This window comes from Bombina bombina, chromosome 4 (genome assembly GCF_027579735.1).
Source record: "Bombina bombina isolate aBomBom1 chromosome 4, aBomBom1.pri, whole genome shotgun sequence".
NCBI classification, from domain to species: Eukaryota; Metazoa; Chordata; class Amphibia; order Anura; family Bombinatoridae; genus Bombina; species Bombina bombina.
In genome coordinates, this window is record NC_069502.1 from 155277129 (window position 1) to 155304384 (window position 27256).

Below are 27256 nucleotides of genomic sequence, written 5' to 3' on the forward strand. Positions count from 1 at the left end.
AAAAGAATCATATATCTGCAGCCACCAATCAGCAGCTAGCTCCCAGTAATGCATTGCTGCTCCTAAGTCTACCTAACTATGAGTTTCAACAAAAGATACCAAGAAAAATAAATAATTAGATAGAAGTAAATTGGGAAATTGTTTAAAAATGTTAAGCTCTATCTGATTCATGAAAGGAAAATGTTTATTGCCCCTTTAAATATCCCAGGATGCACAGTACTTTCTTTCATACTGGTGTTGAGAGTCAACAATCGATTACTCCTAGTAATTACTTTATACAACCCCTCCCACCTCCCATGTACCTCAGTCTTTACTTTGCCTCTGCTGGATGTTGTTGAAGAATGAAGATGTGCATTTGATACTTCATAAAGAGGGGTTCTCAGTCTTTATTGAGGCCCAGTTTCCCCTCAAGAGTAAAGTGCTTGTCAGAGGGATGTATATGGGGTATGGTTTGTGGCTCCTTTTTCACCTCATGGGAAACCTTTCACAGACGTAATTGGTTGCAGGGTCTTGTCTTTTATCACCTCCTATGGATCTACAATATACTCCTATTCCATAACCTCTGATGATATGTTTCAGTACTGGTTTGACTGTTTACCGGTTGTTTCTGGTGGATGAGTGTGAAATGTTTTTAACATTTAGACACTTCACAACCTTATTATGAACATTTATTTATTATATTTAGACATTGTTATATATAGCCCTGGGACAGAATCTATACATTATTCCCCTTGCTGTTTTGCATGTGTTGAATTTTTTGGCGCGTGCCGGCTTTCGGGTCTACATGTAACCGAAAAGAGCACATCTATTTAACGCTTATTGAGACTACACACGTCTATTTTGTTTTATTTAATAGGAATATTGCTAATCTTCCTGATATTCATGATTTTGTTCAGACTTTGGCCTTTATTAAGCCTGTGGTCAAGCCATTTTTTCCTCCCTGGCAGGCACCTCCTTGTTAACCTTTGTATAAGGTGGATATTAAACTGCTTTCTTGTAAGGTTTTATTCCTTTGGCTATTTCTTCTGCTAGAAGAGTTTTATGGTTATCTGCTCTTTCTTGTGATTCCCCTTATATTGTTTTTCATCAGGATAAAGCAGTTTTATGGACTTCTGATTTTTTACCTTAAGGTTTTTCTTCAGATAACAGAGACATTGGTTGTCCCTTCTTTGCCTCCTAAGAATGCTTCAGAGAGTTCTTTGCATAATTTGGGTGTTGTTAGAGCATTTAAATATTATATTGATGCTACTAAGGACTTGGTGCGAGAAAAAGTAAGAAAGTTTATGATGTTTCTTTGGTCTCTTGGGTGAAACTCTTGATTCACAAGGCTTACATGGAGGCAGTTCAGATTCCACCGCACTGAATTACTGCTCATTCTACTAGGTCAGCCGCCACTTCTTGGGCTTTTAATAATGAGGCTTCAGTTGATCAAATTTGCAAAGCAGCTACTTGGTCTTCTTTGTATTCTTTTACAAAATTCTGATGCTTTTGCTTCTTTGGTAGGATGATCCTTGTGGCATTTTTCTTAGCTTGATTTTTTTTCTTGCCTGATTGATTTATTTTTAATGTGTATTTTTTGTTTATGTTGTGTTATGGATTTATTTTCTCAGTCAAAAAAGATGTTTTTTAAATCCCTTACTTTATAATACTTGTGGACTCCACAGCTTAGGTATTAGTTCCCAGGAGTAATGGATCTTGAACTCTTACAACCTCTATGAAAGAAAACATAATTTATGCTTACCTGATAAATTAGTTTCTTTTATGGTACTCCTGCTTCTTTTTTAGGCTCTTATTCCTTTTTCTTACCTCATTTTGCTTGGCTATACGTCTAGTATATCTGAGACTTTGTCTCCACATCAGTACTAAGGGGGGCTCTTTGCTTTTCCATTTTTTATCTAGGATGAACCTTGCACTGTTTACAATTATTTGAAATAATTTCCTATGAAAAATGGTAGGGTAATTTTGACGTTTTGTTTAACACCCAAATCAATAGCACAAAAGGAACCTGTTTGCATAGCACCTTTTCTATTTCTGTAATACTTTGTCACCAATAGGTATTGATAATAGAACGCCACCTCCACATATGCCAATGGTTACTGTTAATGTCACCACACTTCCAATATTTATTACTTCTATTTTTGAATAATCTATGTAATTTATTAGGAGTGTAGTACCACCTGTGTATTATTTTATAATTCATTTCAACTAAGTCTAGAGATACTGAAGAAGATGAGATGGAGAGGAAGATGTGACCCTTTCCCACCTTTCTATGCTATCTGGAAGATATCCAGGAGGTGCTTGATTCAAAAACTTATAGATAAGGGAAATAGTGTGTGGTAATGGAGTAGATTTTTTGAGATGATTTGTGCATATAGAGGTAGTTTTGAACTTGTCGATAATGAAACCAATTATGAAGCCTGGAGAAGCCCTTGTCAATTAGTTCTGTTTAAAGTAACAAGTTCTCGCTTTCAGTTAATGAATAAACAGCTACATCTGGTAGCTGGTAAGTATATGTGTGAAAAATCAAATTCCCTTGAGGAAAGTAATCAATATCAATTAGGGAGGTCAATGAGGAAGGATTAGATGATGCGTATGGGTTGGTTCTATTATATTTCCCCTAAACTTTCAAAGTCTCTCTAGTGATATGGTTTGAGCTAAAAGAAACATTTGTATGTGAGTGGGGAATCCAGCATAGTCTTCCCAGCTAAGTAGACTTATTGATAGTTTGCTCTAATTGGACCCACTTTTAATTTTTTTTTGTATTTTCCAGTCTACTATCCTGCGAAGAAAAATAACTGTACAATAAATATCTAGATCAGGGACCCCTAAACCCACCCGAGATTTAGGAAGCATCATTATCTGTTTATTCTCAGTGGTTTCTTATTCCAGATAAAGTCGCTATAAACGTTTTGCAAATTAGGTATATAAGTATCAGGTATTGCAATAGGGAGAGTTTGGAATGTATAGTAGCCGGGGGAAAGATTAATTTAGATTACATTAATGCATCCCATCCAGGGTAAGCTTTTGGAACACCAGGATGAAATATTGTGAACAATTGCATCTCTGATAGACTGAGGTATGTTTTATAGAGCTCTTGGGGTTTGGGAATGTTAGCCTCCTCCTAGTAGTAAGGAAGAGTAATTCCCAGGAGTAATGGATTGTGGACTTTCACCACCATGAAAGAAATTAATATATCAGGCAAGCATAAATTATGTTTTTAACAATATTACCTATTACATTTTGCCACTTTAGCTACAGCACAGTCATATTTTGATTCATTTTCTTATAGGTTGAAATATGGATGGGCTCTCTCACTAAAATAGAATAAGAACTTTTAATAATGAAGCAGGCCTTAAAAATAACTAATCACAGTTATTTTCCACCAGAATTTTAAACATGATACTACTCTTATAATATAGTGATGCTGCAGTAAGTATTTACCTGAATATCTGTTCATTAAATTCACACTATTTACTGCACAATATATCGTGGTTCTTTCACCATGTATTTGTGGTGTACATTTTAATAAAGAGCTATTTAATTGTGCAACAGTAAATTATTTTTGCTTGGGCATTCAACAATCTGTTGTGTGCCTTTTTATTGTAGGCCACTGGGTTATGATTTAGTGTAAACCTATTGCTGTGATTTGATCCAAGGTCCCGTCATAAAGCTCTATCATTTTTTTCCCTCCTCCCTCAGGAAAGTAATGTGCAAGCGCTTAAAATCCTCTTCACTTTCCATGGATCAGACCTTCTACCGCATATCCTGCCAATTCTTTCCAATTTTCCAGAGACCACTTCACCACATGAGTATTCCATCTTGCTGCCAGAGGCTTGGTAAGGTTATGTTGTGCTGTAGAGCAATCAGTTTGATAGCTGTGTGACCCATGACTTTAATGATGCTGATTGTTTCAGCATATCTCATGTCTTAAAGCAGTAAATGTCTCTCTCTCTCTCTCTCTCTCTCTCTTTCTTTCTCTTCAGTAATAAAGGTCCCAATTATTGACTATATTTTCATATATAACACCTAGATTGTGACTTTATATTTAAAAAAATATATTTTGAACAGTGATTGGTTACAGTTAGCCATTTGCAATGCGATAACCTCCATTGATTTGGAGTACAGTGAGTTTCTGAATTATTTAAACCATTTTGCAGTAAGGAAATATAAAAAAATATGTTTCTCCAACATTGGTGTGTCCAGTCCACGGCGTCATCCATAACTTGTGGGAATATTCTCTTCCCCAACAGGAAATGGCAAAGAGCACAGCAAAAGCTGTCCATATAGCCCCTCCCAGGCTCCGCCCCCCCAGTCATTCTCTTTGCCGCTCTGAACAAGTAGCATCTCCACGGAGATGGTGAAGAGTATGTGGTGTTGTAGTTTTTTATTCTTCTATCAAGAGTTTGTTATTTTAAAATAGTGCTGGTATGTACTATTTACTCTGAAACAGAAAGAGATGAAGAGTTCTGTTTAAAAGAGGAGTATGATTTTAGCAGCAGTAACTAAAATCAATTGCTGTTCCCACGCAGGACTGTTGAGCTGAGAGAACTTTTGGGGGGAACAGTTTGCAGACTTTTCTGCTCAAGGTATGACTAGCCATTTTTCTAACAAGACTGTGTAATGCTGGAAGGCTGTCATTTTCCCTCATGGGGATCGGTAAGCCATTTTCTTAGACTCAGACAGAATAAAGGGCTTATTATGGGCTATTAACTGGTGGACACTCTTAAGGGCTAAATCGATTGTATATTTAAGTTATATTTTGAAAGTTTGAAGTAATCTTCACACTTTTATTGTTTGGGGAACGTTTTTTATCGCCAGGCACTAGTTTAGACACCTTCCCAGTCAGGAAGGGCCTTTCGCTATAGTAGGCAGAGCCTCATTTTCGCGCCATTATTGCGCAGTTACTTTTGAGTACAGTGCATGCAGCTGCATGTGTGAGGGTCTGGTATCCACTGAAAACGTTCCTAGAAGGCTTGAATTGGTATCGTATACCCCCCTGGGATTGGTAAAGTCGCAACAAAGGCTGTGGCTGGGACTGTAGTGGGGTTAAAATTGCAAACGGCTCCGGTTTCCACATTTTAAGGGTTAACAGCTTGAAAATTGGGGTTAAATACTTTGAATGCATTAAGACACTGTGGTGAAAATATGGTAAAGATTGGATAAATCCTTCATAGTTTTTCACATATTCAGTAATAAAGTGTGCCCTGTTTAACATTTAAAGAGACAGTAACGGTTTTGTTTTAAAACGGTTTTTGTGCTTTAATAACCAGTTTAAGCCTGTTTAACATGTCTGTACCTTCAGATAGATCATGTTCTGTATGTATGGAGGCCAATGTGGTTCCCCCTTCTAATATATGTGATAATTGTGCCATAGCGTCCAAACAAAGTAAGGACAGTACTGTCACAGATAGTAAGGTTGCCCAGGATGATTCCTCAGATGAAGGAAGTAGACATAGTTCTACATCATCTCCTTCTGTGTCTATACCAGTTATGCCCGCGCAGGCGACCCCTAGTACTTCTAGCGCGCCAATGCTTGTTACTATGCAACAATTGACGGCAGTAATGGATAACTCCATAGCTAATATTTTATCCAAAATGCCAGCATTTCAGAGAGAGCGCGATTGCTCTGTTTTAAACACTGTAGAGCAGGAGGGCGCTGATGATAATTTTTCTGTCATACCCTCACACCAATCTGAAGTGGCAGTGAGGGAGGGTTTGTCAGATGGGGAAATTTCTGATACAGGAAGAATTTCTCAGCAGGCAGAACCTGACATTGTGACATTTAAATTTAAATTAGAGCATCTCCGCGCATTACTTAAGGAGGTGCTTTCTACTCTGGATGATTGTGACAATCTGGTCATCCCAGAAAAATTGTGCAAGATGGACAAGTTCCTAGAGGTCCCAGTGCACCCTGATGCCTTTCCGATACCTAAACGGGTGGCGGACATAGTAAATAAGGAGTGGGAGAAGCCAGGCATACCTTTTGTCCCTCCTCCTATATTTAAGAAATTGTACCCTATGGTCGACCCCAGGAAGGACTTATGGCAAACAGTCCCTAAGGTCGAGGGGGCGGTTTCTACACTAGCCAAGCGCACGACCATTCCTATAGAGGACAATTGTGCTTTCAAAGATCCTATGGATAAAAATTGGAGGGTTTGCTTAAAAAGATTTTTGTACAGCAAGGTTACCTCCTTCAACCTATTTCGTGCATTATTCCTGTCACTACAGCGGCGTGGTTCTGGTTCGAGGAACTGGAAAAGTCGCTCAGTAGGGAGACTCCGTATGAGGAAGTCATGGACAGAATTCACGCACTTAAATTAGCTAATTCCTTTATTTTAGACGCTGCTTTGCAGTTAGCGAGGTTAGCGGCGAAAAATTCAGGGTTTGCAATTGTGGCGCGCAGAGCGCTCTGGCTAAAGTCTTGGTCGGCGGATGTATCTTCCAAGACAAAATTGCTTAATATCCCTTTGAAAGGTAAGACCCTTTTTGGGCCAGAATTGAAAGAGATTATTTCAGACATCACTGGGGGAAAGGGCCATGCCCTCCCACAAGATAGACCTTTCAAGGCTAAGAATAAGTCCAATTTTCATTCCTTTCGCAATTTCAGGAACGGACCGGCTTCCAACTCTGCAGCCTCTAGACAAGAGGGTAACGCTTCCCAGACTAAACCAGCTTGGAAACCAATGCAAGGCTGGAACAAGGGTAAACAGGCCAAGAAGCCTGCTGCTGCTACCAAAACATTATGAAGGGGTAGCCCCCGATCCGGGACCGGATCTAGTAGGGGGCAGACTCTCTCTCTTTGCTCAGGCTTGGGCAAGAGATGTTCAGGATCCCTGGGCACTAGAAATAGTCTCTCAGGGTTATCTTCTAGAATTCAAGGAACTACCCCCAAGGGGAAGGTTCCACATGTCTCACTTATCTTCAAACCAAATAAAGAGACAGGCATTCTTACATTGTGTAGAAGACCTGTTAAAGATGGGAGTGATACACCCAGTTCCAAATGTGGAACAAGGTCAGGGGTTTTTCTCAAATCTGTTTGTAGTTCCCAAAAAAGAGGGAACTTTCAGACCAATTCTGGATTTAAAAATTCTAAACAAATTTCTCAGAGTTCCATCGTTCAAAATGGAAACCATTCGAACAATTTTACCGACAATCCAGGAGGGTCAATTTATGACTACCGTGGATTTAAAGGATGCGTATCTACATATTCCTATCCACAAAGATCATCATCAGTTCCTAAGGTTCGCCTTTCTGGACAAACATTATCAGTTCGTGGCTCTTCCAATTGGTGCTAGCCACTGCTCCAAGGATTTTCACAAAGGTGCTCGGGTCCCTTCTAGCGGTTCTAAGACCAAGGGGTATTGCAGTGGCACCTTACCTGGACGACATTCTAATCCAAGCGTCGTCTTTTTCCAAAGCAAAGGCTCATACAGACATTGTTCTAGCCTTTCTCAGATCTCACGGGTGGAAGGTGAACGTAGAAAAGAGTTCCCTGTCTCCATCGACAAGAGTTTCCTTTTTGGGAACAATAATAGATTCTTTAGAAATGAAGATCTTCCTGACAGAAGTCAGAAAGTCAAAGCTTCTAAACGCTTGTCAAGTTCTTCACTCTATTCTGAAGCCTTCCATAGCTCAGTGCATGGAAGTAGTAGGGTTGATGGTTGCAGCAATGGACATAGTTCCTTTTGCTCGAATTCATCTAAGACCATTACAACTGTGCATGCTCAAGCAGTGGAATGGGGACTATACAGACTTGTCTCCAATGATTCAAGTAGACCAGATGACCAGAGACTCACTCCGTTGGTGGTTGACCCAAGATCACCTGTCTCAGGGAATGAGTTTCTGCAGACCAGAGTGGGTCATTGTCACGACCGACGCCAGTCTATTAGGCTGGGGCGCGGTCTGGGATTCCCTGAAAGCTCAGGGTCTATGGTCTCGGGAAGAGTCTCTTCTCCCGATAAACATCCTGGAACTGAGAGCGATATTCAATGCTCTTCGGGCTTGGCCTCAACTAGCGAAGGCCGGATTCATAAGATTCCAGTCAGACAACATGACGACTGTAGCTTACATCAACCATCAGGGGGGAACAAGGAGTTCCTTGGCGATGAGAGAGGTGTCCAAAATCATCAAATGGGTGGAGGATCACTCCTGCCACCTTTCTGCAATCCACATCCCAGGAGTAGACAACTGGGAGGCGGATTATCTGAGTCGTCAGACTTTCCATCCGGGGGAGTGGGAACTCCACCCAGAGGTGTTTGCCCAGTTGACTCAATTATGGGGCATTCCAGACATGGATCTGATGGCGTCTCGTCAGAACTTCAAGGTTCCTTGCTACGGGTCCAGATCCAGGGATCCCAAGGCGGCTCTAGTGGATGCATTAGTGGCGCCTTGGTCGTTCAACCTAGCTTATGCGTTTCCACCGTTCCCTCTCCTTCCCAGGCTTGTAGCCAGGATCAAACAGGAGAAGGCCTCGGTTATTCTGATAGCTCCATCATGGCGGCGCAGGACTTGGTATGCAGACCTGGTGAATATGTCATCGGCTCCACCATGGAAGCTACCTTTGAGACAGGATCTTCTAGTACAAGGTCCATTCGAACATCCAAATCTAGTTTCTCTGCAGCTGACTGCTTGGAAATTGAACGTTTGATTTTATCCAAGCGTGGGTTTTCAGATTCAGTGATAGATACTCTGGTCCAAGCCAGAAAACCTGTGACTAGAAAAATTTACCATAAAATATGGAAAAGATATATCTGTTGGTGTGAATCCAAGGGATTCTCCTGGAGTAAGATTAAATTTCCTAGGATCCTCTCCTTTCTCCAAGAAGGTTTGGATAAGGGATTGTCAGCGAGTTCTCTAAAAGGACAGATTTCTGCTTTATCTGTCTTGTTACACAAACGACTGGCAGCTGTGCCAGATGTACACGCTTTTGTACAGCCTTTGGTTAGAATCAAGCCTATTTACAGACCCTTGACTCCTCCCTGGAGTCTAAATTTAGTTCTTTCAGTTCTTCAAGGGGTTCCGTTTGAACCCTTATATTCCATAGATATCAAGTTACTATCTTGGAAAGTTTTGTTTTTGGTTGCTATTTCTTCTGCTAGAAGAGTTTCTGAATTATCTGCTTTGCAGTGTGATCCACGCTATCTGGTGTTCCATTCAGATAAGGTTGTTTTGCGTACCAAGCCTGGTTTTCTTCCAAAAGTTGTTTCCAACAAGAACATTAACCAGGAAATAGTTGTTCCTTCTTTGTGTCCGAATCCAGTTTCAAAGAAGGAACGTTTGTTACACAATTTAGATGTAGTCCGTGCTTTAAAGTTCTATTTAGAAGCAATAAAGTATTTCAGACAAACTTCTTCTTTGTTTGTCGTTTATTCTGGTAAGAGGAGAGGACAAAAAGCTACTGCTACCTCTCTTTCTTTCTGGCTGAAAAGCATCATCCGATTGGCTTATGAGACTGCCAGACGGCAGCCTCCTGAACGAATCACAGCTCACTCTACTAGGTCTGTGGCTTCCACATGGGCCTTCAAGAACGAGGCTTCTGTTGATCAGATATGCAAGGGAGTGACTTGGTCTTCTCTGCACACTTTTGCCAAATTCTACAAATTTGATACTTATGCTTCTTCGGAGGCTATTTTTGGGAGAAACGTTTTGCAAGCCGTGGTGCCTTCTGTTTAGGTAACTTGATTTGCTCCCTCCCTTCATCCGTGTCCTAAAGCTTTGGTATTGGTTCCCACAAGTTATGGATGACGCCGTGGACCGGACACACCAATGTTGGAGAAAACAGAATTTATGCTTACCTGATAAATTACTTTCTCCAACGGTGTGTCCGGTCCACGGCCCGCCCTGGTTTTTTAATCAGGTTTGAAAAATTTCTTTCTCTATACACTACAGTCACCACGGCACCCTATAGTTTCTCCTTTTTTTCTCCTAACCGTTGGTCGAATGACTGGGGGGGCGGAGCCTGGGAGGGGCTATATGGACAGCTTTTGCTGTGCTCTTTGCCATTTCCTGTTGGGGAAGAGAATATTCCCACAAGTTATGGATGACGCTGTGGACCGGACACACCGTTGGAGAAAGTAATTTATCAGGTAAGCATAAATTCTGTTTTTCAAAGCATTCCACCTATACTTCAATACACCAATTCAATTGGGGAAAGAAAGAAAAAAATGGCAAAAAAATTAAGTTAAAACCAGAGTTTAGGTTTTCTATGAAACATTCAAAAGGATATTCCTAACTTAACCTACCCCACGCCCCTTGTTAGCACTGTCGATGACATCATCTTTAGATTGAAATAATTTTTGAGTATTTAGTGATATACATATAATTACACAACAGTTACACCCGCATAACTCTGATAATATCTCCAGAAAATCAAACATCATCAGTGAGATGTAACCAAAGAAAAATAACAACAGTCCTCACTACTCACTACCTCCTTCCCCTGACTTACCCCTGCGTATTTCACATTTTGTCCCCCTGGTGAATCCAGTAGAGCCACACCTTGTTAAAAGAATCTAGTGTGTTTTAAATATATGCTGCCGTTTCGTACTTACAATATATGTGCTTCATTCGAGCCATAATCTCTGACCATTCTGGGACCCCTGTTTTCCAATTTTTCGCAATACTGGTCCTGGTAGTGGTACATAGAATCCTAACCAAAGTATTGGTGGGGGAGTTCAACCCTATGATTTTTTCATGCAATAACGCTTGTTCCCTAGTGAGGACAATGTTTTCATTTAATATGTTGCTCAACAACTTAGAAAGATTGGACCATATAGTCCTTATTCCTGGACACTCCCACCACATGTGAAGATATTTTCCAACTGCCCCACAACCCCTATAACAAAGTCTAGAGCCTCCAATGGACAGGTGAGAGGTTTTTAGGGGCATAAGGTACCATCTAAACTTAATCTTTATAGCATTTTCCCTCAGATCCGCACTAAGTAACCCTTTGCAGGGGTAAAAAAAATGTACTCTCCCATTTCTCTATCTCTTCTTCCCTTGTTAGGTCTACTTCCCACTTACTCACAACTGATGATTTTGTGTTATGTCTTGCTTTTTGGATACAAATGTATAAATATGATATAGCATGTTTTGGTCTGTCCCTAGAACTGCTTTTCTTTTCCAGTTGCGGGAGTTGTTGGTGTGTGGTATCAGAAAGATAACTCTTTAAAGCCGAGGCAATCTGCAAATATAAAAACTAATACAAGTGTAAATCCTCTAGTTTAAGCTGTAATTGAGCGTGTGTAGTAGGACTCCCATTAGATACAAAATCTGCCACTCTATAAAGTCTCTTGTTTTCCCACTTGTCCACCAGGGGTCTACATTCCCCCAGAACGATACATCTTAGAGGAATTAGTTTAGATTTAAGCGCCATTAGCTCAAGGTTTTTGGTCGCTGAAACCCAGAGTTGTCGTGACATCTCTGTGATTCCTGATTTATGAACTCTCCTCGCCTCTGTCCTATCCCAAATAATTTCTCCTGGAGACTCATAGCCCCCCAAATGAGTCTCTAATCCCGGCCAGACCATATCCGCCCCTCTTTTATCAAATAGTGAGATTTGAGCTATTCTTGCCTCATAATAATAGTCCCAAAGGTTTGGGGCCCCCACCCCCCCCTAATTGTCTTTGTGTCGTCAGGACCTGAAATGGAATTCTGCCTTGCTTAATTTTTCTAAGAAACCTGTTCATGGTAGCTTGTAGTGCGTCTATATCTGGTTTATGTGCTTTAATTGGCAATGCTCTAAATAAATACATCAGTCTCGGTAGGACATTCATCTTTAGGGAGGACAGTCTCCCATACCAGGAGAATTTCGCTTTTAACCAATTAGCCATATCTGTCCTAATAGTTTTAAACAGTGGTAAATAGTTTGCCTTATATAGGTATGTAGAATGCGTGGTTAAATTTATCCCCAAATATTGGATTGAATTTTTGGCCCACTTGAAGTCAAAGTTGGCCTCTAATTTTTATTGTGGTTTTGGGTAATGCGAACTGGAGTTATTCGCATTTATCTCTATTGATTTTGTATCCTGAAATAGTCAAAAAGTCTTCTAAAGTCGAATATAGGTTAGGAAGTGATATCAATGGTCTTGTCAGGGTCAGTAAGACGTCATCTGCAAATAATTTAATCTTATGGTTATAGGGTCCCAATTCTAACACTGTTAAGTCTGGGGACTGTCGTATTGTGTTTGCGAGAGGTTCTATGCACAGAGCATACAAGAAAGGAGAAAGTGGGCACCCCTGTCTGGTGCCGTTAAGAATTTGGAATGTTTTAGATTGGTGCCCTATCGCCCTAACAAAGGCCGTCGGTCTGGAATTTAAATTCTGAATGGCAGTGACAAAGGGGCCGATGACATCATCTTTAATATGTATGTATCTATGTATGGGTGTGTATATGTGTGTGTGTATATATATATATATATATATATATATATATATATTATTTTTTTATATATATAGTGTATGAGAGGGAAGCGGCTCTCACTGGTCTTTTAAATGCAAGCTGTAATAGCGATTTTTTTAGGTGATAAGCCCCTTCATCAGACAAAAAAAACCCCTGCATATTTATATATGTGAATAAATTAAATATCTCCCCCCTTATGTGAAGCTGAAGTTGTGTTACGGAGTGTTTTATGTTAATTTATGGTTTGACCATCTACTGGAAATGACCTGTGGTCATAGACACCAATAAAAATAAAGTCAAGACCGGCTACAAAAACATTTTCGTTTAAATCATTTGTAATTCAATGCTGTGTTTCCTCGTGGACTGTTAGTAAACTATTAACAATATTACATTTCGTTTATTGGTCTTTATTACAACCACAGATCATTTCTGGTAGGTGTTTGGCATTGGGATTTGTGAGCAGACTTTGGTTTTACTGGCCAAAACACATTTGTGTGTAAATTGTTTGCCGATTCCGTAGCCTACATGCCTCCCAGACTGATGCCAAGTTTCCTGTTAATCGGCTGGGAATACTTGGGGGACATGGTTTAAAGGAACGGCTGTTGTGTTTGTTTGTTCTTTCCATGAGTGTATGTTGCTAATTTTTTTTTTTATAAAGAATTTTTTATTGAGGTTGTGCGTAAACCAATACAGCTTATGTAGAGTAACATATCACAGGTCAGACATAGATGATACATTTCAAATATACTGTCTCCATATACATGGATAAAATTAATAACACAGATAATACTATGGTCAAGACTGGAACCTCATTTTTCCATTATTATAGAAGCTAGACATAAAACATAAGATATATGATGTTTCCTCAATGAACACAGGTGATAGCACTAGAACCTCTTGGTACATGCAAGAAACTCAGGAGGAGGAAAATGAATAAGTGGAGAAAAATCTTGAATAGGTTAGCATTTAGTGTGTCACGAGATATTAATACTGAGGGCGCCATTCATTCGCTTAAATATTGTGTTAATACACGCAGGTATGGTCTGAGATTTAAAATGGGATAAATTAGTTAGAAGGTGATAATTCAAGGGGTACCAATAATGAAGGCGCCATTTACACAGTTAAATATAAGTATGGTATAATGAGTAGGTATAGTATGAAATCTATGGTGCGGTATAGGTAAGAGAAACCGCAAAGTTATCCCTCCTAGAAAGGGGGGTACATTATGGGGGGGGGGGGAGAGGAGGAGGAGGTGAAAATTAGAGTATAACAAGTGGAATATATCTGATAAAAGCCAAATGTTGGATATAAGATCCATGGTCACAAATGGAGGACTGATGAATGTCTATTGTGTGTATACGCAGCAGCCTTTCTCAAAAGTCCCAATAACAGATAAGAGCTCGCACTCCTCAGATACCATGCCAAAGGGGGACTTGCTGCCCCGGCCGCAGGCAGCCCGACCCCCAAATAGTACAATTATTAGTAAGATCAATGTTAAGCAAAACAGAAACAGGGTAATGCAAAGGCTTAAATATATGTCAATAGTTCTCTCTTAGCACTAGGAATAGAGACACTCCAGAGTACTCACACACACCAGTTGCAGCACATTTTAAATTATTTCAGGTTAACACATGCAACCAAAATATAAAAGACCCCATACCTGCCCATAAGAGCTGCTTGTGACATCTAGGATCATTAACAGGGTGTTTATATATAGGCTCATAAACTGTCTTATGCTGATATATACCATTTAGCCGCTAACTGGTGCAGCAAAAGCTATTGTCACGTATGGAGAGTCTATATACGTATGTACATGAAAAACTAGAGGTCTATAACTCTACTGCTGCTAAAATATCAGTGCAAACATTAACTAGTTGTAGTACATATGTAATAAATAGGCATTATTGTAGCATAATTCTGCAGCGTGGGACTCAGCCTATGTGTGCTCATATGTAGCCAGGGTTTGGCAACTCAGGTATCACATATATAGGAACTCTGCATGGGAGAAAGGGTATGGATAGATAATATAGCAACCAGTCTGCAACTCTGAAAAACTTCACGAGAAATAACACTTCCAAAAAAAAAAAAAAAAGTGTGAAAATGAATAACAGGCTCAGCCAACATGTTAACATATAATAACCTATTACAAGAACATTGCGCACCACCAACCATGGTAGTCTAATGGCATCAGAAAGCCTATGTCTCAAAAATCTGACAGAGGTTTCTAACCCCTCTCATAGTAATTTAGGTTCATTAATAGGTTCCCTGTCATTCTCTCATGCTGGCGAAGTTGTCGCAGTTGACGCTCATCCTCTTCTAGGTTGCATAGCCTGAAGCGCCATGAAATAGAAGGTGTCAACATTTTGCACAGAACCCACTCCATGAGGGCTCTTCCCCTGCTCGACCCAGGCAAGTTCTTAGGCTGGGCAAATAAAATGCGTAAGTCCTCTGATCTGTGTGCCCGCTCTGTAGGGAGTACATCTGTGTAGGAGGGTTCGGCGGTAGTGGTAATGTTATCCTCCCTGAAGCTATCTAGAGGAATAGATTGGAAAGAGCTTCCAGGCTCAAGTGACAGTAGGTCTACACAAACCTCTGACTCTACGCCGCCATCTGGTAGGCGACATAGCAACTTGTCCTCCGCAATGTAGGCAGAGCCTGACTGTGCTTGTTGCGCTCCCTCCCATTCTTTCTCGCGGAGGTCTAGAGCATAGTATGAGGTAATGGGGTCAGTCATGCAATTGCGATCGCTTACATTAGGCTGTTCAGAAACTTTAAATGTCTGTGTTGGATGGAATGTTCTGCTTGCGGCAGCTTGAGTCGCAGTAAATACCATCTGAGAGGGCTTGGGTGCTGATAAATATTGCTTATTCTCCTCGGTAGATAGATTACCACTATCAGATGAAAAGGCCAAAGTTAGCTCGCGTTCCAGCCTCTGAAAGTGTGTACGTAGCAGATTTTGTACACTTAGCTCCCAACCAAAAGCCATGTTCCTTATTTTCCACGTGGGAGAGAAGATGATATTTCTCGGAAGGCCTGATTGTTGGATAGCCCAATTTCTGGTTGTTCTCACTTCTTTACAACTTTTATTTGGCGTCCCAGGGGTTCCCCTCCTCCTCTCTGAAACTAGGGATATCTTTAAAACATATTTGTTGTGGGCTGACGGTCAATTGAAATAGAAGTATAGATGATATCAGCAGAGCTGAAGTAAAGTGCGACCGGTCAGATCCCAGGCTAGCTCCGCCCCCTGTATGTTGCTAATTTACTCCCACTTGGGGAACTGTTTGTTTCCGATTAGCCATAATTTTTGGTGGAATTTTTCAAATATAATTTCTTATTCCCCTTGATTTTTGGCCTATTATCCGGTTACAATGGTTGTCTTTCTAAACTGGAGTTTATATATTTTAATTGACATTAATAAACTTATGTTATATTTCATTAGAATAGTACAAGATTGTGCGCCTATAACTCCCATTCCCCTTCTTTTCTTTACTGTCTATTTTTTTCTGATTTACAATGTATATAAGTACAAAGGGAAAGGCAGCACCTCACAGAGGAATAATATTATTGATTCCTCTAATTAGATAATCTTTACATACACAGTATAGAGTGCCAGCAATTCACCCCTTTTTTACAGACACTAATGTTCTCTTTTTTTGACACTGAGATTGTTTTGCAAATTTACTTTAGTCCCTGTTGCACATGCATGCTAGAGTGCGCATTAGGTTTATTATTATGCAAAACGGTCATTTAAATATGAGCTGCTATTAGTGATATCTCTATAATGAAAAATAAGGATTCCTGGGGGGGCAGTCCAGACTGTATTAGAATAGATTCCTGGAGAGTGGTCCAAACAGTGGCAGTTTTAGTCTATTTAAGTAAGCTCACACACTTCACAATCAAATAAATCTTCCACTATTGTAAACATATTGTGCTTAACTTAATTGGCTTAGATGACGTCATTGTTTTAGAGGTAGCTTCATGTCTTTTAATCCTGCAATTTCTTGTTTCTAAAATAATGCATGTTCTCATCTTGATTATATACTTTGTGAGAAATCATTCAGACATTTTCTATTCCCGAGAAATATTGATGCAGAAATAATTATGGAAAGTGATTTACTGAAAACTGCTTTTTACTGCAACTTATCAACTTACCTATAATTTAGAGCTGACAAAGAGGTGATAGTCTTATTGAGCTTGTGTGTCAATTAAGGAATAGAAGCAAACAAAGAAGCTGAAATAAATTTGACATTATATAGTTTTCTGTTATACACAGCTTAAAACCTCATATGGTTTCATATCATATGATTATTAACATCATTTTGTGAATCAATTAATCTTTGTGTGCCTTTTGTTCAAGTGGTTAGAATACAAAGCCTTGGATGAAATTATACAATTTGTATAAGATATAAAAAATAATATAATCAGATAACTATTACCTGATATATGTAACATAGATGATGTTTTACCATAGGTTTATACTTGCTGAAAATCTTTTTAAAGTTGATGATAATTTTTTTTTAAAATAATGCACATACATAATGTAGCAAATTGTACAAAGCCTAATGAGAGTAAACACAATAATACCATGTTCATATTTTAAAAGTAGCCATTTCAAGCTAGAACATAGGATAATTAATTCTAGAAATTAAAGGAATCAAAGTAATTTATGTCTTCTTTAATGTAGCAGTACTGATTAAAATCTAGGATAATTCTTGTGATGAAATAAATACCTGCTGGTAATGATGCCCTTGGATACAGGAAATAGGTACAGAGAAAAAGCTAGCGTTCACTTGTTTCACTTAAAAGTAGATCATACAACTGATTGTAAATCACTTGTCAAAATGTAGCATTTGAGACGTAAAATGTTGACCTAGTTGCGCATGCAGATTTCACTGTTACACACACACCTAACTCTTTGTAAGATATATACGTTTTCCAGTAATCTACAGAGCACGTACACCTCCTACATACCCTCCTTTTTTGTCAGATTTCTTTTTGTTTCTACCTTTTTAATGGTTGTGCAAGTTGAACCTCTGCTGCTGCTGCTGCTGAATATTTTTTGTATAGATGAAGAAGGATCTTACTCATTCTCGGTAGAGCATGCTTGCTTCTGCAACGGTCTTGTCAGCCACTGTCCTCTGTCATGGCTCCCAGTTTTCTTTGAAAGTCTTATCATGCATGCATCCCTAATACGTGTATTTTCATTTGAGAATCCCTGGAATTTGCCCCAGAAGCTGATGGTTATTGTTTATTTTCTTCCTAATGGGAAAGAGTCCACAGCCGCATTAATTACTTTTGGGAAATTAGAACCTGGCCACCAGGAGGAGGCAAAGACAAAGGCTTAAATACTCCTCCCACTTCCCTCATCCCCCAGTCAATTCGTTAAAATTAATGATACTTAGCCGTGTATCCCACTGCCGCTTGCGTCCTTACTATCGTCACATTACTGTGACGTCATCAAGATGCACCGCATCCAGATTCGTCCGGTCGCATAGACGTGGGAGGAGTTGAGCCCAACAGCTGATTGTCAAAGCAAGGATGCTCTCGATCGTATCCATTGTATCGATGTACTAGAAGATCAGATATATGTTGACTGCATAATTTAAGCTGCGTGCTGAATACTTACTAGTATGTTGACAACCACTTTATATGGCATAAGTTATATTTGATGGCCAAGTTACTTCCCTCATTAAACGATGGGATAACACAGTGAATTTAAACCAATACTAACGCTGTTCACAAAAAAAATACTATTTACAACCTATATATACTACAATTGCAGCCATAATGGACACTGTTACTTCAAGTGTCAAAAGGAATATTTTAGATTCTTAATACAGAGGGTCGTGATGGTAGATCTCTATATGCCATAATAGATGGCGACTGATCTTGTGTATATAGTCTTTATTAGGGATGAATCTCCTACTATGTATCAAAACACATATTCTTTCTAATATGTGTGTAGGCATTTCCTAGTTACATTTCTGGATATAAGTAGCTCATTGATGATGACCTTCTTACTCAGTTATTTCTTAGAGAGGCTAGTGATAGAAAGGGCTGAAGTCCATCTGTGTGTTCCGGCCTCTTGGTGTCACGGTGTCGAGCGTATATATCCATTTTGTCTCTCTTCTTAATAGACCCTTGGCTCTATCACCTCCCCTGCGCATGGGTGGTATATGATCAATGATCATAGTCCTGATGTTAGATACTCCGTGTTTTTCCTGGCAGAAGTGGCGTGCCACTGGCTGTTCAGTCACCTTTTTCAATAGCCTTTCTGATTGCCAATCTATGATTGGCCATGCGATCTCTGAATGGCGTCACCATCTTGCCCACATAAAACAGGGAACATGGACTTCTCTCGTGTGGCACCAACCCTCTGGAACGCACTTCCTCGATATGTCAGACTTGCCCCTTACCTCCCCTCCTTTAAACGTTCCCTAAAGACCTTTCTGTTCAGGGAAGCTTATCACCCAACTTATCAACAAAATAACTTCACTTAACTAACAGTTGCCCTTTATCTCCTCACTAATATTATTCTCACCTCTGCAGTCCCCACCTCCTACCCGTGTAGATTGTAAGTTCCCACGGGAATAGGGCCCTCAATTCCCCCTGTATTTGTATGTAAAATTTTGTGTCTTATTGTACTGTTTCTCCACTGTACTGTTATCCTTGTACCCATTTGCAGCGCTGCGGAATCTGTTGGCGCTTTATAAATAAAGAATAATAATATTAGATTATAAATCACATGATCACTAGTACAAGATAATCGGTGGTTAATTTTAAATCTCCTGTTGAGGATGTTGGAATGAAGATCCTCTGAGCATACTATTGCATGTTACACAATCTCCACATTGAAAACAGCCTTTCATGCCCGTTCTCAACCATGTTGTTTTCTGATAGCACTTTACCGGATCAGATTTAACCAATATGTCACAAAGATTGCGTGCACGTCTGTATGCCATCCTTGGGGGTCTAAATGATGGAATGGTAAGGATTTATCCACTTTAATCAATTCACAGCATTCCCTCATTGAGGTATTTTAATGCCCCATGTGATCAAATGTGGTTACAAAGTTTATCCTTTCCAGTTGTGATGTTGTGACTATTTTCTTAATCAGTTCATCTTGGGTCTTGCCCAAGACCAGCTTTTTGGTATTTTGCACCAGTTTATCATCATAGCTCCTCTGTTGCAATTTGTCACCCATGATGTCCAGTTGCTCCCACATCAGACTGCTCTGTATAATTTTTCTGACGGCCATGGTGAGTTCAGAGGTGACAATCCCCTGTTTCTGGTTTACAGGATGGCAACTCTGTGCCTCCAGCAGAGAATCTGTAGGCTTTGTGTATAAAGATGTACCAAACCTACAGTACCATTTTCAATAATTTTCAAACTTAATTTCATAAAAAAAAAACAAAAAAACCCAACTGAGAACCGTATGGAAAAGACAATGAGGGAAGATACCGCAGACGTAGAAATTGGCGCCCAAAAAACTTGTTTGAGTCCATTAACAGCCGTGGAGGTGACTCCTCAGAAGGAGACCATCAGAATGCAAGTAGGGCAGACACAGAGACTCCACCCCCACTATCAGATATGACTTTTCTTCAATAAGGTACGACAAGTCCACAGATTCATCCTTTACTTGTGGGATATTATCCTCCTGCTAACAGGAAGTGGCAAAGAGCACCACAGCAGGGCTGTCTATATAGCTCCCCCTTAGCTCCACCCCCCAGTCATTCTCTTTGCCTACTCTAAGTACTAGGAAGGGTAAAGTGAAAGAGGTGATAAAATATTAGTTTTTTATTTATTCAAGCAAGAGTTTATTTTAAATGGTACTGGTGTGTACTATTTACTCTCAGGCAGCATATGGATGAAGACTTCTGCCTGGAGGATGATGATCTCAGCATTTGTCACTAAGATCCAGTGCAGTTCCCACAGAGGCTGAGGGGTACAAGAAACTTCAGTGTGAGGAACGTTTTCATGCTATATAGACTGTGTATTTCAGAAAGGCTGACAGTATGTTTCCCCATGAGGGTAAGGGTAAGCAAAATCCTAAGAGCTATAGAAGGGCATTACTAAGCTTGCATAAGGGGCTCATTAAAAAATGGTTGACACTGGTTTTTGAATGTTTGTAGGCAAACGTTTTATGAACTGGGAGTGCTGTTAACGTTTTGTGGGCAATAACGTTTTTTTTTGGCTACTTTATTGAGGGTACATTTGGCTTATTTTTTGGGTCTCAGAACCCTCATGGCTAGTTTAAAACCGCTCTGGTGCGGTTCTTTGAGGCTGTAAAGACATCAAATGAGATGGGCGGGGCCTATTTTCGCTCCTCAGATGCGCAGTTGTTTTCTCTTAGCAAGCAGCAAGCTTCAACTCCTTAGGGCCCTTGTGGAAGTTTTGGGCCAAATCAAAGCTTTAACCCCATTTTTACTGTCCCTGAGGGCAGGTAGGCGCCACAGCAGGGCTGTGGCGAGGTGCTGGGGGTGTTTTTTTCCGGATTTAGGCCTTATTTCAATCCGGTTTGCACAAAAAAGGGTTAAATGTTTTATTTGCTTGTGGGGCAAAATTTGAAAAGTTTGGTGTATTTTAAAGCAGTTTTGCACAACGTGTATGCTTTTTTTCTCTTAAAGGCGCAGTACCGTTTTTTAAGATTGTTATTTTTTCACAAAATAAAGTGTTTTCAAGCTTGTTTGTAGTCATTACTAGCCTGTTCAACATGTCTGACATTGAGGAAAGTAAATGTTCAATATGTTTAGAAGCCATTGTGGAACCCCCACTTAGAATGTGTCCCTCATGCACTGAAAGGTCAATAAATTGCAAAGAACATATTTTAGCTACTAAAAGTATGTCGCAGGATGATTCTCAGTCAGAAGGGAATCAGGTTATGCCATCTAATTCTCCCCAAGTGTCACAACCATTAACGCCCACACAAGAGACGCCAAGTACTTCTAGTGCGTCTAATTCTTTCACCCTGCAAGATATGGCCGCAGTTATGAATACTACCCTCACAGAGGTTTTGTCTAAGCTGCCTGGGTTGCAGGGAAAGCGCAGTAGGTCTGGTGTGAGAGCAAATGCTGAGCCCTCTGACGCTTTATTAGCAATATCCGATGTACCCTCACAATGTTCTGAGTTGGGGGTAAGGGATTTGCTGTCTGAGGGAGAGATTTCTGATTCAGGAAAGATGTTCCCTCAGACAGACTCAGATATGACGGCTTTTAAATTTAAACTAGAACACTTCCGCTTGTTGCTCAGGGAGGTTTTAGCGACTCTGGATGATTGTGACCCTATTGTAGTTCCAGAGAAATTGTGTAAAATGGACATATTTCTAGAGGTTCCTGCCTACACTGATGTTTTTCCGGCCCCTAAGAGGATTTCAGACATTGTTACTAAGGAGTGGGATAGACCAGGTATTCCGTTCGCTTCCCCTCCTACTTTTAAGAATATGTTTCACATATCAGAAACCATGCGGGACTCATGGCAGACAGTCCCTAAGGTGGAGGGAGCTATTTCTACCCTGGCTAAGCGTACAACTATACCTATTGAGGACAGTTGTGCTTTCAGAGATCCTATCAAAGATCCTATGGATAAAAAATTAGAGGGTCTACTAAAGAAAATATTTGTTCATCAGGGTTTTCTTCTCCAACCTATAGCGTACATTGTTCCTTTAACTACTGCAGCTGCTTTTTGGTTCGAGGCTCTGGAGGAGGCTCTTCAGATTGAGACCCCATTAGATGATATTCTGGGTAGAATTAGGGCTCTCAAGCTAGCTAATTCTTTCATAAGAGATGCCGCTTTTCAACTGGCTAAATTAGCGGCAAAGAATTCAGGTTTTGCCATTTTAGCGCGTATAGTGTTATGGCTTAAAGGGACAGTCAACCATAGAATTGTTATTGTTTTAACAGATAGATAATCCCTTGATTACTCATTCCCCAGTTTTGCATAACCAACACAGTTATATTAATGTACTTTTTACCTCTATTATTACCTTGTATCTAGGAACCTTCTTCCAGCCCCCTGATCACATGACTGTGACTGTTTATTATCTATTGTCTTAAATTTAGCATTGTGTTGTGCTAGATCTTAAATAACCCCCTGTGCCTGAACACAGTGTTATCTATATAGCCCACGTGTACTTTCTGTCTCTTTGTGTTGAAAAGAGATTTAAAAAGAATGTGATAAGAGGCAGCCCTCAAAGGCTTAGAAATTAGCATATGAGCCTACCTATGTTTAGTTTAAACCAAGAATACCAAGAGAAAAAAGCAAATTTGATGATAAAAGTAAATTGGAAAGTCAATTAAAATTAAAAGTCCTATCTTAATAATGAAAGTTTAATTTATACTTGACTGTCCCTTTAAGTCCTGGTCTGCTGATGTGTCATCAAAATCTAAACTTTTAGCCATCCCTTTCAAAGAGATAATTTCAGACATCACTGGAGGGAAAGGCCATGCCCTTCCTCAGGATAAGACAAATAAGATGAGGACCAAACAAAATAATTTTTGTTCCTTTCGATACTTCAAAGGGGGTCCCTCTTCCTCTTCCCCTGCTGCAAAACAAGAGGGGAATTTTGCTCAATCCAAGTCAGTCTGGAGACCTAACCAGACTTGGAACAAAGGTAAACAGGCCAAGAAGCCCGTTGCTGCCACCAAGACAGCATGAAGGGATAGCCCCCGATCCGGGACTGGATCTTGTAGGGGCAGACTTTCTCTCTTTGCTCAGGCTTGGGCAAGAGACATTCAGGACTCCTGGACTTTAGAAAAATTAACCCAGGGGTATCTTCTAGATTTCAAAGATTCTCCTCCAAGGGGGAGATTCCATCTTTCTCAATTGTCTGCAAACCAGACAAAAAGAGAGGCGTTCTTACGCTGTGTAGAAGACCTATATACCATGGGAGTGATCCGCCCAGTTCCGAAAGCAGAACAGGGGCAGGGGTTTTACTCCAATCTGTTTGTGGTTCCCAAAAAAGAGGGAACCTTCAGACCAATTTTAGATCTCAAGATCCTAAACAAATTCCTCAGAGTCCCATCTTTCAAGATGGAGACCATTTGGACTATTTTACCAATGATCCAGCAGGGTCAATATATGTCCACCGTGGACTTAAAGGATGCGTATCTACACATCCCTATCCACAGAGATCATCACCAGTTTCTCAGGTTCGCCTTTCTGGACAAACATTACCAGTTTGTGGCTCTTCCCTTCGGGTTGGCCACCGCTCCCAGAATTATCACAAATTTGCTAGGGTCCCTTCTGGCAGTTCTAAGGCCGTGGGGCATAACAGTGGCACCTGATCTGGACAATATCTTAATTCAGGCGTCGACTTACCAACTAGCCAAGTCTCACACGGACATGGTGTTGGCTTTTCTAAGATCTCACGGGTGGAAGGTGAACATAAAAAAGAGTTCACTTATCCCTCTCACAAGAGTTCCATTCCTGGGAACTCTGATAGATTTGGTGGACATGAACATTTTTCTGACGGTGAAGATTTTAACCACCTGCCGAGCTCTTCATTCCATTCCTCGGCCGTCAGTGGCTCAGTGTATGGAGGTAATCGGACGAATGGTAGCCGCAATGGACATAGTTCTGTTTGCTAGCTTGCATTTCAGACCACTGCAACTATGCATGCTCAGACAGTGGAATGGGGATTTTGCAGATTTATTTCCTCAGATGAATCTGGATCAAGAGACCCGAGGCTCTCTTCTTTGGTGGTTGTCACAGGATCATCTGTCCCAGGGAATGTGTTTCCGCAGGCCAGCGTGGATCATAGTGACGACGGACGCCAGCCTTTTGGGCTGGGGTGCAGTCTGGAATTCCCTGAAAGCACAGGGTTTGTGGACTCAGGAGGAGGCTCTCCTCCCGATAAATATTCTAGAACTGAGAGCGATATTCAACGCACTTCAGGCGTGGCCTCAGCTGGCTTCGGCCAGATTCATAAGATTCCAGTTGGACAATATCACGACTGTAGCATATATCAATCATCAGGGGGGAACAAAGAGTTCTCTAACGATGATAGAGGTTACCAAAATAATTCGATGGGCAGAGACTCTTGCCATCTATCAGCAATCTATATCCCAGGAGTGGAGAACTGGGAAGCGGATTTTCTAAGTCGTCAGACTTTTCATCCGGGGAAGTGGGAACTCCATCCGGAGGTGTTTGCACAATTGATTCAGCAATGGGGCACACCAGAATTGGATCTGATGGCGTCTCATCAGAACGCCAAACTTCCTTGTTACGGGTCCAGGTCAAGGGATCCTCAGGCAGTACTGATAGACGCTCTAGCAGTACCCTGGTCGTTCAACCTGGCTTATGTGTTTCCACCATTTCCTCTCCTTCCTCGTTTGATTGCCAGAATCAAATCAGTGATTTTGATATCACCTGCGTGACCATGCAGGACTTGGTATGCAGACCTGGTGGACATGTCATCTCTTCCACCATGGTCTCTGCCACTGAGACAGGACCTTCTGATTCAAGGTCCGTTCCAGCATCCAAATCTAGTTTCTCTGCGACTGACTGCCTGGAGATTGAACGCTTGATTTTATCCAAGCGGGGATTCTCTGAGTCGGTCATAGATACCTTAATTCAGGCTTGAAAGCCTGTCACTAGGAAAATTTATTATAAGATATGGCGTAAATATCTTTATTGGTGCGAAACCAAAGGCTACTCATGGAGTAAGATCAGGATTCCTAGGATTTTGTCCTTTCTCCAAGAAGGATTGGAGAAGGGACTATCAGCTAGTTCCTTAAAGGGACAGATATCTGCTTTATCGATTTTATTGCACAAGCGTCTGGCAGATGTTCCAGACGTTCAGTCGTTCTGTCAGGCTTTAGTTAGAATCAAGCCTGTGTTTAAACCTGTTGCTCCGCCATGGAGTTTGAATTTAGTTCTTAAAGTTCTTCAAGGGGTTCCGTTTGAACCTATGCATTCCATAGATATTAAGCTTCTATCTCAGAACGTTCTATTTTTAGTTACTATCTCTTCGGCTCGAAGAGTTTCTGAACTATCGGCATCGCAATGCGACTCACCTTATCTTGTTTTCCATGCTGATAAGGTGGTTTTGCGTACCAAACCTGGATTCTTTCCTAAGGTTGTTACTAATAGGAATATTAATCAGGAAATTGTTGTTCCTTCTCTGTGTCCTAATCCTTCCTCTAAGAAGGAGCGTCTGTTGCACAACTTGGACGTGGTTCGTGCTTTGAAGTTTTACTTGCAAGCGACCAAAGATTTCCGTCAAACATCTTCTTTGTTTGTTGTCTATTCTGGAAAACGTAGAGGTCAAAAAGCTACGGCTACCTCTCTTTCTTTTTGGCTGAAAAGCATCATCCGTTTGGCATATGAGTCTGCTGGACAGCAGCCTCCTGAAAGAATTACAGCTCACTCTACTAGAGCGGTGGCTTCCACATGGGCTTTTAAAAATGATGCTTCTGTTGAACAGATTTGTAAGGCTGCAACTTGGTCTTCACTTCATACCTTTTCCAAATTTTAGAAATTTGATACTTTTGCTTCTTCGGAAGCTATTTTTGGGAGAAAAGTTCTTCAAGCAGTGGTGCCTTCTGTTTAGGCATCTGTCTTGTCCCTCCCGTTCATCCGTGTCCTGTTGCTTTGGTATTGTATCCCACAAGTAAAGGATGAATCCGTGGACTTGTTGTACCTTATAGAAGAAAAATAAATTTATGCTTACCTGATAAATTTAATTTCTTCTATGGTACGATGAGTCCACGGCCCACCCTGTCATTTTAAGACAGATTATATTTTTTGATTTTAAACTTCAGTCACCTCTGCACCTTTTAGTTTCTCCTTTTTCTTCCTGTACCTTCGGTCGAATGACTGGGGGGTGGAGCTAAGGGAGGAGCTATATAGACAGCTCTGCTGTGGTGCTCTTTGCCACTTCCTGTTAGCAGGAGGATAATATCCCACAAGTAAAGGATGAATCCGTGGACTCGTCGTACCATAGAAGAAATTAATTTATCAGGTAAGCATAAATTTACTTTTTTCTGGGGTAACTACTAGTGCGGCAGCCAAACCAGCACTTGGAGGAATTACAAATGTAAACCTACTAGGAGAGAGGGCTATGGAAAAATGAAAGTTCACAAAGAAAATGTAGATCTAGTATTCAATCTGAGCTGTAGAATGCTTTCAGAAAATGAACTGAATCTCCTCAGTCGTGGTCTGTCTTTTGTGCCTACTCCAAAGGATGACACCTTTGAAAAAATAGTAGATCTAAATAAATTGCAAAGGCAATTAAAATTTAAAGATTTTTTTCAAGGACAAGGCACAGGAGACCACCATGATTTCAGCATTTAAAACTCCCTCTACATTTGAACCCCATGTCACCAATCCATCCATTAAAATCTTCACCCGCAGGATGTGCCATGACTGTACTAATAACAATGTGAAAAACTACCCTAATTTTGCTGATGGGAAATTGAAAGACATTCAAAGTTTAAACAATAATGACAATATCATACGCACCTCTAATAAAGGCGGTGGCATTGTCATCATGGATTATTTACAATATAGAAGTGAAGCCCAGCGCCAATTATTATATTTGACAATGTATGTTAAATTAAGAGTTAATCCGACACAGTCATTCAAAAAGGGCATAGACCAGTACCTTAGATGCATATGAAGCAGGATATATTGATGAAACCCAATTGACCTACTTAACTACTGATTTTCCCAAGACCTACTATCAAAAGTACATAAAACATTAGTTAATCCCCCTGGGAGACCTATCGTCTCTGCTGGGGACTCCGTCTTCTCAAAGATAGCTAAATTTGTGGATTCATATCTTAAGGATGCCCCCAATCTCATTACTATGTTAAAGTCAGCTGACTGGTTTAGAGAGAGGGTGATGTATTGGTTACC

At 40.5% G+C, this 27256-nt stretch overlaps 1 protein-coding gene across 3 annotated transcripts in view; it reads left to right on the top strand.

Moving 5' to 3' along the window:
- Positions 1-27256, top strand: part of NBAS (NBAS subunit of NRZ tethering complex) — a 1903611-nt gene that overhangs the window by 563313 nt on the left and 1313042 nt on the right. For all 3 annotated transcript variants that reach the window (XM_053709663.1, XM_053709664.1, XM_053709665.1), the window contains exon 21: positions 3700-3836. In XM_053709663.1, the coding sequence (XP_053565638.1) occupies positions 3700-3836 (137 nt within the window). The remainder of the gene's footprint in view (positions 1-3699; positions 3837-27256) is intronic.